The sequence below is a fragment of the Strongylocentrotus purpuratus genome, unplaced genomic scaffold, assembly GCF_000002235.5.
Source record: "Strongylocentrotus purpuratus isolate Spur 01 unplaced genomic scaffold, Spur_5.0 spur5_scaffold_5, whole genome shotgun sequence".
NCBI classification, from domain to species: Eukaryota; Metazoa; Echinodermata; class Echinoidea; order Camarodonta; family Strongylocentrotidae; genus Strongylocentrotus; species Strongylocentrotus purpuratus.
The window spans coordinates 44,385,656-44,397,932 of NW_022145611.1; the positions used below are offsets into that span (position 1 = coordinate 44,385,656).

The 12,277-nt window shown below is 37.5% G+C and overlaps 1 protein-coding gene across 1 annotated transcript; it reads left to right on the top strand.

The window, feature by feature from the left end:
- Window positions 1–330: 330 nt before the first annotated feature.
- LOC581938 (lactase-phlorizin hydrolase) lies at window positions 331–6,839 on the top strand. The gene is made up of 5 exons (XM_781915.4): window positions 331–775; window positions 1,560–2,034; window positions 3,123–3,369; window positions 3,845–4,162; window positions 4,953–6,839. The coding sequence occupies exons 1-5, from the start codon at window positions 480–482 to the stop codon at window positions 5,261–5,263; spliced, it is 1,647 nt and encodes a 548-aa protein (XP_787008.3). The 5' UTR covers window positions 331–479; the 3' UTR covers window positions 5,264–6,839.
- The last annotated feature ends 5,438 nt before the right edge of the window (window positions 6,840–12,277 follow it).

Below are 12,277 nucleotides of genomic sequence, written 5' to 3' on the forward strand. Positions count from 1 at the left end.
CAGCTGAATGACCATCCTTTTACAGTCAAAAGTTTTACTCTTAACGGAGACACCCTCTCCCACCCCTTTCCCCGAAGTTATTCTCGTTTGTTTGATATAAGAAAACTATAGATTTTTGACTGGAAACAATGTAGATAATAATGTCGATGATATATACTTTGATAAACTCAGTGGTGTTATACAAATTGCCATTGGCCATTTTCTGCATTTTTGTTTTAAAAGGTTTATGATGGCCTTACAAATACTCTACTTTATGTAAAACAAGCCTAATAGGGTACAAAGTTGAATACTTCTCCACGGTGACCGAAGAATGCCATTCTATATAAGCTGTAAATCACGCTGATTGCGTAAGTCAAAGTTTGCGAACACACTTCACTCTAAGAATGCTTCATATCCTATCTTGTCAAATACACTAAGAATTTATCAGAGTATTATACGAGTGTGTGGAGTCAACAGGTATCTCCTTTCGATTATTCAAAATGGATCTTCTTCAAATGACATTAGTGTTTTCTTGCTTACTGATTCCCGTGATCGGACTCGACGAGGAACCCGAGTTCGTTTACCCCGATCGATTCAACGACCCTGAGAGAGATGCTTTCCTCTACGGAACCTTCCCTGAAGGTTTCATCTGGAGTTCAGCGACGTCATCATATCAGATCGAAGGAGCTTGGAATGAAGATGGAAAAGGAGAGAGTATTTGGGATAGATTCTCCCAAGAGGGAGGTAATGTTGAGAACAATGATACTGGAGATGTTGCTTGTGACAGTTACCACAAGTAAGTACACTGGATATAATTATATTATGTAATGTCAACGTAAATTCTATCCAGCAGTTGTAATCATTTTGTTTTTAATCAGGGTAGGCTCTGATGAAGTTTAGTTCTGGTCATGCGATTGCATTGTGAAAGAAACGGTGTGGAACCGACTAGAAAAGGTTGATCATCTAGCATATAAGAATTTGTGTGTATTGCAAGGTTCTGGAATCATCAAAATGATAAGAAATTTGGCCAAGTCTTGATAAAGTTACAAACATTGTACACAGAAAGATGTATATGGGACTACACGAACATATGGCGTAAAAAGTCGGCCCCCCCCCCGATTTTTACGATGTTACATGCATATTTAGAATATGAAGGCATTTGAAGAGCCATGCTTTTCAGGAAACATGTCTTATCTGATGTTCTTCCACACTTGCATAATAAGAATGAGTAACACTCACAAATTATTTTTCACCTCTTCCCAGAACTCAACCTTCTCTATATTGACCATAGTATATCATTTTGCTCGAGAGAAGGGATATCACTCATTTTGTTATATGAAATGCATATGAAGATCTATCGTACACAGTTTGTTTTGTCTAATGTAACCTGCTTCTGCTGATCAAGTCCGTTACTGGTTTTGAAAGAAGTTTATTTATATGCATCATTCTACTTCCGTTATGCTATTTAGTTCATTATAAGTGATTATTACAGAAAAGTGAAAGTAAAAATTTAACTTTTAGTACGATATTGGAAATCGAATATTACATTATTTTGTCTAAAATTATAATATTTTTCCTAGGTATAAAGAAGATGTTGCTTTGATGAAGGCGATGGGTCTTAAGTATTATCGCTTCTCAATCTCTTGGCCTCGAGTTCTCCCTGACGGTACTCTCAACAATGTCAACGAAGCCGGCATCGCTTACTACAACAACCTGATCGATGAACTCCGACTCAACGACATCACACCCATGGTCACTCTCTATCACTGGGATCTACCTCAAGCATTACAGGACGTAGGGGGCTGGGCTAATGAAACCATCATTGATCACTACAATGACTACGCTGAACTGTGTTATCAAAGGTTTGGTAGTCGTGTTCCCTTCTGGATTACATTCAATGAGCCATGGATTGTCACTCTACTAGGCCATGGTGTGGGATACTTTGCTCCTGGTATATCTGAAGATGGGACTACTATCTATGTAGTAGCTCATAATATTATCAAATCACACGCTCGAGCATGGCATACATACAATGATACCTACAGACAACTACAGGTAAGACCTCTATACATCCACCTGTACGATGGAACATCTTGATCAGCACAAAGTGCAGGCACGTATATAGCCAGAGTTTGATGTTTGGGGGGCAAAAAAAAAAGGGGGTCTAAAAAAGTTCAATCGATCTTGGATTTTTTTTTTTTTTTTTTTTTTGGGGGGGGGGGGGGGCACGTGCCCCCCGTGCCCCCCCCCCCCCCGTGGCTACGTGCCTGACGAAGTGTGCTTTTCATCGGAATCCAACATAATTATGGAGGTCTCACATTATTTGTTAAATGTTCATCGGACTTTTTTTTCTGCATTCAAAGAAGATTGTAAATTAATCCAAATCATTGTTGACAAAATTCCAATCACTTTTTGTTTTTCAAAGAAACTTTACTGTTTTAAAATATAAAGAAGATTTCAAGTTAGCAGCCTATTTTCGAATTCATATAAACAGTAACTAACCCTGCGATTGCTTCTTACCAGGTCCAGTATAGTTCATTGTTTCCAACGATATGAATACCTGCCCTGTCTTAATGACACACTGACTAACGATTAAATTGAACATTTCAGACAAAATAGCTAAGGAAATTATGTCATAGTACGATTTGTTTGCTTCTCATCTTTTAATGAAAGTAAAGATAGTGAATCTATTAGATATCGACATGATAATTAACATAAGTTAATGAAAGAAAGGCCAATGAATTCACTCTCAGACGCTTTGCAGTTGATGTTTGGTTATTTTATTTTTGAAGGCAACAAAACAGCCCCTGTAGAAACACAAGTGTAAAAACAGATGTAAATTAAAAACATCATAATATTCAAATAACCAATTACTTAATTATATACTTCATACGCCACTCAAATACTATAAAAAAGGATCGCATTGCAAAAACCCATTACACACTCAAATTCAAGAGAGGCCTGAGTGCACACTGAACAATAGCCTGCACCAAACCCAGGTCCAGCCACAGGAGGCAAAAAAATATCACATTACTACATTAATATTATGATCTGCTTTACAATTATAGAATCGTTTAATATTTTACATGGATAAAATAATTCTTTTCTTTTCTGCACCCTGGAATTTTCCTGTTGCATAATAGAACGGCCAAGTTGGGATCACTATGAACTCAGATCACGTAGAGCCATACGATTCAACCAACCAAGATCATATTGACGCAGCTGATCGATGTCTACAGTTTCACTTCGGTTGGTGGGCTAACCCAATCTTCAAGAATGGTGATTATCCTGAGGTTATGAAGACTTCTATAGCGAGTAAGAGTGCTGCTCAAGGCTTCACTAAGTCTAGACTTCCTGAATTCACCGAAGAAGAGAAGGAATATAATAGAGGTAAGATGAATGGTCAAGTCGTTAACAGGACACTGGTCGTCGAGTACGAGAAACAAGAGCAAGCTGATGGGGGGGGGGGGGATATGAGAGAGGGATCGTATTGTCTTGCCTATCTTGCTTCCCACTCTCCCTTCCTCTTTCTCTTCTCCCCTCATTCCTTCTCTCTATCAGATTCTCTCTCTCTCTCTCTCTCTCTCCCTCTCTCTCTCTCTCTTTCTTTCTATCTCTCTTCCTCTTTGATTTGCGAGGTGCTTTCCTTAGCTTTGGACCATGCTATACGGGTATAATGATCGTACATTTTTGAATTATCTTTGAAGTTTAACAACCCTTTTTAAGCGTCCTTTCGCAAACCGCTTATTTTATTATTATAATTTTTTGTTTTAATGCGTCATTTTGTTCTTAATGTATTCTAGAGAAAGAGGAGTTTACATTTGAAAAAAGTAATGATTTTGATGAACTTTGTTTCTTGACTCAGGTACGGCTGATTTCTTTGGTCTGAACCAGTACACTACCCTCTATGCTAATAACACACCGGATGATGAGAGCAATCCCCCTGGTTACCTCAAGGATCGTAATGTTCTGACCTTCGTAGATGAAGATTGGGAGACAGCAGGTTCATCTTGGTTAAAGATTGTACCATGGGGGATTAGAAACATACTCAAATGGATTGATTCACAGTATCACGTGCCCATCTACGTCACAGAAAATGGCGTATCCACACATGATGTATACGAGCTTGATGACGTCATCAGACAGAAGTACTACAGGGCCTACATCAATGAGGTCCTTAAAGGTATGTGCCTAACAGTATGTACATGGCTTACAATTAACTCTTTAGGCCCTACATCTCCACCCCCTCCTCCATTAAATCATTTTTCGGAGTTACATCTGTACATTTTTCACCTACGATTCATTTCTTAATATGAAGTATTTTTATATGTCTACTACAGTTCTAGGACACCTACCCCCTGGACATCTACCCCCGGATAACCACCCCAGTCAACTACCCCCTAGGGCAACTACCCCCTAGGGCAACAACCCTGTAGGGCGACTACCCCCCCCCCCCCGGACAACTACCCCCGGACAACTACTGCCTAGACAACTACCCCCAGACAACTACCCCCCTCAGACATCTACCCCCTAGGATAGTTGTCCGGGGTGTATTCGTCCTAGATGATGGTTGTCGTAGGGGGTAGTTGTCTGGGGGTAGTTGTCTGGGGGGTAGTTTTCCGGGGGTAGTTGTCCTGGGGGAAGATATCCGGGGGAAGTTGTCCGGGGGTAGTTTTCCTAGGGGGTAGTTTTCCTAGGGGGTAGTTGTCCTAGGGGGTAGTTGACTGGGGTGGTAATTCGGGGGATGTATGCCAAGGGGGTAGGTGTCCAGATACGGTCTGCTACATTATTTTATATATAATTTGCTTTTTCTTTCTTTCTATGTTTCATAGTATTGTATCATAATTCATTAAGCAAATTGATGAAATCATTTAGATTCTAAAGCGATTGCTACCTCAATTTTCACCATATTATTTGTTGTATCCGCCCTCGAACGATGCCCATTATCAAATGCTATTATCATTACGTTCTAGCAATCAAACTAGACGGTGTTGACGTCAGAGGTTATACTGCGTGGTCACTCTTGGACAACTTTGAATGGGCCTCTGGGTACAGTGAGCGGTTCGGAATGCATTACGTCGACTTCAATGATCCCGAGCGACCACGAACAGCTAAGGAATCTGTGAATGTCTACTCTAAGATTATAGCTGACAACGGGTTCATCAAAGAGGTCTCAACTACTCCTGCAACTCAATACACTACTGCAAGTGCGCCATCTATCAATATTTTGAGTCATATAACATGTATTTGTTTCTGCATTCTCTCAAACGTCTGGACGCAATAAAGCTGTTATCAGTGTTTATAATTATGGTAAATGTGTTTTAAATTCATTTAAATCACTTGATATAATTGACATTTTACGTTTCATACTCATAGAAATGAGTTAGGATTCTATTACATGGCTTTTAATTGAAGTTTCCAATCGTTCGACAGCATATACCTTCAAATTATAAAGACCTGAATTTGAAAATTTAGCTGACATTGGTTATCTACCGTATCTGTACTACAAGTTGTATTATGCATCAGTTTGTGACTAATAATGGAAATTTAAACAAAACAAACAACCGCTTGTATTTTTTCTTGAAGAGGATAGTTATCGGACATAATAATGTGTTACATTAGATATTGCAAATTCGTACCCTTTCGATTGAAACTTGTTGCTTTCAACTTGTTCGTGGTTGGAAAAAATAAATGTTGAAAGATATAGATAAAAGGACCTCATCATTAATTCTATATTCTATTATTGCTTCATCATTAATCATTAAAATTCAAAGTCCAAATATCACATCAAACCTTGGTGATTTCTTAGTTTACATTTTCTTAAAACTTTAGCATCCATACTGGTTTTTATTTGGATCGTAAAAATCTACTAGTCTTTCTGAAACTCTGACTGAACAACAGGGGAAATGAAAAGAGACATGAGAGATAGTGAATCCTGGAATAGACGAAGGGGAGCGAAGGGGAGTAAGAGAGAGTGAGAGAGAGAGAGAGAGAGAGAGAGAGAGAGAGAGAGATGGGGAGAGAGAAGAATAGAGGAGAAAAATGCAAGCATTTTCTAGTCTGTAAAATTCAATATAATAAACGATGATAGCCAGGTATCTATTTGTCATATAAGAACGGCCCGACAACCCACATTGGAGCATACAAAAGGTCTTTTAGATTTATGCCTAATGAAAGCATCCCAACGTATTTAAAGAAATCAAAAGAATTTCTAGTAGTGAAAAGTAGCTGGTCTGCATTCTCGAGAAGAATCACCAAGTGGTCAACGTTAACACATGGGCTGGGTCATGGAGCCCCATTCAGTTATTTTTTATTTGTTTATTTATCTTTCAATTCCGAAAGGGTACCTATTGATATCAGGTATATTTGATGCTCTGTTTAAGGTAGAATCAAGACTGCCGAGTCACGAACTATCTACTACTTCTTGTCCAAAAATTGTTGGTGTCTAAGGAGCATTCATCTTTTTTTCTCTCTCTCCCTCTCTATTTTGTTTCGGGGGGAGGGGGCTTCTGCACCCCTCCCCCCCCCCGGATAGGCTATTATAAGAAGAGTTGTAATTGTTTCCGTTTTAATAAGTGGACATAAAATGACTTCTATTAGTGAAGGCATATATTTTCATCTATTTTTAAAAAACTTGCAAAATGGCATTCTTACGTGTCGCTTTCTCGATTATGATAATGTATCAGTGATGCAATTTAGGTATCATTGGAAAGGTGAAGAGTTTAAATTCATTTAATCCAGGAATACAAACCCTCACGCAATATACGGTCATCTCCACAAAAATATTAAACGTCCTGTCTACTTCGGTGTCAACTCTTTCTTATGGTCATCGCTCTTTCTGCAAAGCTTCTGCTGAACTTTGGAACAAACTACCTTTAATGTCAAAAACTGTCAGACTGTTAACCAAATTAAAACTTTTATTCAAAATTGCTTTTGATGACTTACTCTGTTCACGTTGATGTATATTTCATAATGTATTGTAATTTGCATTTGCATTTTTTTGTTTGATATGTAATTGTTTGTCATTGTATCTTGTTTGTTATAGCGCTTAGAGACTTCGGTGGTAAGCGCTTTAAAGGCACCGTTTTTATTATTGTTATTATTTGTAATTGTCATCGTAAATAAGCTTGGAATATTAGCCCTCTTAACTAAAAAATACCACTGCAGAGGACGTAGGGGGCGCTAAGCCAGTAAAGATCACAGACTGGAGAGGGTGTGTGAACAAAGATTGGATTGTTTATGTATTGGTCAATTCTGTAAGAGCCGAAGCTGAGTTTCTGTATACAGACCGATTTTTCATTTGTTAAGTATTAATGAAATTCATACAATGAAATTCAAAGTCCTTTCTAGCATACAGATGGATTATGATATTATCATAAGTGGTAATAATGTTACTTGAAGGCTTTTAGGGGGAAGCTAAGATTCATGTAATGGGTTGTTAGCCACGCCTAATATTGCCATGGTCACAACCTGCGACTCATACGCCCTTCTTACAATTCCTCGTGGGCGTCTTGCACCCTTCTCACAAACATGACCCCCCTCCCTCCTTACCTGCAAGAATCCTTGATTTCTCATTTTAAAATAATTATAAAAAAACGTAGCCGCACGCAGAGACCATTGGAAATGTCGAAAAACCTCCTGCCCGCGCTCGCGTGTTCTTGAACGCATTATAGTAGTGGGCTTTTTTTGTAATGGGGAATTCGACACCATTTGGGTGTTTACCTAATAATAGGTACCTAATAATATAGGTTACTTCTTAGCCTCTCTCTTTCCATTTAGTGTCGGTCTGATGGTCGTATTGTCTGTGCGGCCGGGGTATACAGAAGTACCATGCTATGTTTTTTAATGTTACACTGAAATGTGAAACCACAAGATTGTAAATGTGGAACAATATGATTATTCATTATTTTTCTGCAAAACGATGTAACGCATATTTTGTAAATCATTGTGTTTTCTGACCAATAAAACTTGTCAAGATAAAAAAAAAAAAAAAAATAGGTGTGAACAATAGGCCTTATGTAGTGCTCTGCATTCTGTACCAATCGACACCATCATGGAATAGTCATTATCTTACATTTCCCTCATCCTAAGCTTCTCCTATAGAGACTAGAGGGCTTCTTGATGGGACCACGGGTGCGTTGTCTGGTGTCAGCGAATTATGACCTACTGTATATGGAAATTATATATGCAATCGCGATATATTTCTTTGTTCTTACCACCTGTACGAGAAGAAACTATTTGTCATGCTGCGGTGCATGGCTTACACTAATGGGCAAGTTTTAAACGTTGCCGACTCCTAATGATTACACATTTACTTACCTTGTTCTTATTTTGTAGATGTATTTACTTTAGGAGCTACGCCTTACCAAATTCAATCAACCATTAATTTTTTTGCAATTTTTCTTAAATCAGACTGCATAAAACATTGTCATTGTTTTTTGTAGTTGAGAAAGGATTAGGACATCATTTTAAAGGCTTTTCCATGTAATAAACTTCAACTGTGATATTGATTGCGGTAAGAGAGATATTACTCCAACTTGAAGTGCACACTTTTTGTTTTAGTTTGTATTGCTCCAGCATAATAAAACATTGTTATAGCCTATCTCACTGATTAAAACCGACACACTGCTGTATAGAGTTATAGGCATTTTCCTCTGGTGCAAACACGCACCCCCCCCCCCCTACGCACATCTGACGTTATCGTTTTAGGACTGTAAATAAAATTCACATTATATTGCTTTCATTTATCTGCTCAATTTATGAATTGTTGATCATTGCGGTGAGGTGTGTTTTATAGTGTGGTAAGCTAAACCTATCCTGTTTTGACTGCAAACCGAATCCACATTAGGCTTTTTGCAGACACATGATATCATTGCTTCCTGGTCATAGATTTATCGGATATCCTCGAGTAGTTCTCTCACTGTTTAACTTACCAGGGAAAAGGCAAGAGTATTACTTTTACTCAGTTTCCAGTGTGCACACAGCAAAACCTTCTGTTGGACTTAAAAGAAAGCGAAAAAAAAATTGCATGCAAAATTAAAATGCTTAAAGCCTGTGTGCACTAGTTTGGCTAGGAGGGATTAGACCGGGTACCGCTAATTAGGCAGTGCTAAATAGAAGACGCAAGTGGCTACAAGTAGTGCAGTCCCGCTTTAAATATTGAAATGTTAATGAAAAGGTGCGGATCCACGCACGGGGGGGGGGGGGGGGGGGGGTCCCTGTCAAAACAGTTTTTTGTTTGTTTAAAGACGGGACCCCACGCCAGGCCAAACAAAAAGTGGGAAAAAAAGATGGTAGCAACAATTTTACATGACATTTTTTTAAATATAAAGTCAAGTGCTCTTTACCCCCCCCCCCCCCTACCCACCCCACCTCTTCCGCTCATTTGCCGACCGGCTGTTCGGCTGATTCGCTGGTAAATATTTCCTCTCAAATTGAGCCCCCCCCCCCCCCCCCCCCCTACTGGCCTATATTCTACAAAAATATAAAACCCGACGTTTGGTTGGTTTAGGCTTTTGTTCCAAATTTGGTTTGATATAAGAGGGTAGTTTTCCTTTTGTTTAATGTGATTTTAGACCCAGCGTCAGGTTTACGAGCCATAATAATACTACATTGTACAATCATACGTCTTTACAAGGACACATGCACAGCGCCATCTCTTCTTCGGTAATCGGCTGAACAAACGCTACACGTACAGTCCTTTCGAAATGTCATTGTACTAATTACCATACCACGGAGCCCTGTACTTCAATTCTCTTGAATCTGCTTCGCAAAGTGTCATGCACTGTTGAAATGACTCATTTTCTTTGAAACCAATGCGTTCTCGTGTGTTAGTTTGAGAACGAGTAAGTAATCGTTCAGATAGACCTTCCTGTCTGGTATCCTATATACACGCTTCATCTGACTGACATTGATTTCCTGCTAATGATTACAGACTTAGTGACCCACTTCTTGAACCATAGTAGATAATGGTCTCATTTAATACCAAAGTGCTTATTTAATGAATTTTCTCCATTTTGGATGAGGGAGGGGGTATAGAGTATAACAAAAATGAGACGTCTGTCGACATTTTGAAGTGCAAATACTCCCACCATTTTATTAACACCTCTGCCATACCTGAAAATGGGCGAGGGGCTAAAAACTAATATTAAAACTAAATTCAGTTAACTGGTTTCTTGTATCCTCAAGGTCGGTCTGATGACTAACAGTTTGATATAATTAGTCAAACATGTGTGAAATACATGTCAACATAAGTTATAATCATTATTGGGTGATTATGCATTAAATCATAGTTGTCAGAAGATTATGTTGTCAGATTGTTATGAAAATGATGATTATTAGATAAAACTTTATGACTGGTTTATAAAAATATATTGATCACGATCATCAAACTAGTATGAAATCATATTTCCATAGATGCTTATGATTTAAACCGAATGCAATGATCCGGATATGATAAATACAGACTGCAATTAGTGTTCGGTAATTACAGTAAAAAAACAGAAAACTTCCAGAGTGACAAATGGATTTAAAAAACTGTCTCTGTAAAAAGGCGATCCTTCTACCCTACTGAAACACTAATACGTTTATGCGAATATTTTGTTTATTATTGTAATTCCAATGCAACACACATAGTTTTTATTTTAAAATGAAGAGTTAAGAAAATGTAATGGTTGGTTTAAATGTAATAAATTATTGTTAGATTATGACAAAGTTATGACAAAACTCTAGATTGGAAATGTCAATTACGTTTGTTCTGAAATTTCTAGAAGTGTTGGTGTTTTGTCTAGACTGAAGAATTTTCTCCCAAGGAATATATCAATCAATATTTACAATGCAACAATTCTCCCCCATACACTTAAATTATAGCAATATTATTAGGGGCAATACATACAAAACACAACTATTTAAAATGTATATGTAACAGGAACGTGCAGCTCGCTTAATTACAAATAGCCATTATTTTGTCTCCAAGTTCACCTATCTATAAGAAGAAACAAATTATTCCTGTGTTTAATTTGATCAAACTAAATACATTCATAAATAAATATGTATAAGTTTCACAAAAAGCTTTTACCATCCGTTATTAGTTAATATGTTCCCTAACAAATTCTTCTATTCATAAATATGTTTAAGTTTTACAAAAAGCTTTTACCATCCGTTATTAGTTAATATCTTCCCTAACAAATTCTTCTATTTATAATTACCCACTCGTCAAAGACAAAACTTACATCACCCACTTTCAATTTCGTCATAATTCGTTATCATTTGTTGGGGATGCGAATGGACTCCATTTAATGATGACCTTATCTCAAGTTCTACAATGTAAAAAAAAGGTAGTTTTTCAAAGAATGATAATAATATAATGATAATATTCCGCCTTGATATAGCGCTTGATACATCTATGATGTCTCTAAGCGCTTTACATATATACTGTTACCCCGTTCATTGGATTCAATACTTGCCCGCACACACTGTGTGCACAATCTCCACAGTACTCCACTCCCTGGGGAGCATTTCAGCCAGGTGTTACTTAATGCTCAAAAACTGTTTGACCACCTATGACGGTCGCATCCTACCGGGTACCAATTTAACACCTGGGGAGTGTTTCACAAAGATCCTAAGTTGAACTTATCTCTAAGTTGGACTTAAAAATTATGGAGAGCCATTTGTAGCCTTATAATGAAATATATTTAAAACCAAACATTCAAGTATTTTAGACTTTTCATAAATTCCACACCAAGAACATGACATCTCCCATGATAATAGAAAATATGGATGATTTGAATCAACATTTTATGCCTTTCAAAATAACTTTTACAAAATATTTTCAAAGATGCTAACGGCTTTCCATAATAATTGTTAAGTCCAACTTTTAGAGATAACTTCAACTTAGGATCTTTTTGAAACACCCCCTGGGTGGAGAGTAGCAAGCGCAGGTTAATATCTTGCCAAAGGATATTAGTACCGTGCCAGGATATTCATGACTGAGTAGATACTATTTTCTTTCTTTCTTCTACTTTGATTTCTTCCTATCATATTTTTTTGTCATGATACTTTCTTAATAATGTGTGTGTGAGTTAGTGTGTATATGCTTGCTTTGTGCATGTATTATGCAATTTGTTTTATATGTTCATTATCTTGTTCTTGTTTGTTACAGGGCCCCGAATACAAGCAGGATTTTGCTTCATATCGTTCCAAACCCGTATCTGGTGTATTGTCACTGTAAATTGTTTTATAAAGGTTGAATAAAGATTTGAATTGAAAGGAAAAAAATGTGCAATGAATATGCACAAAT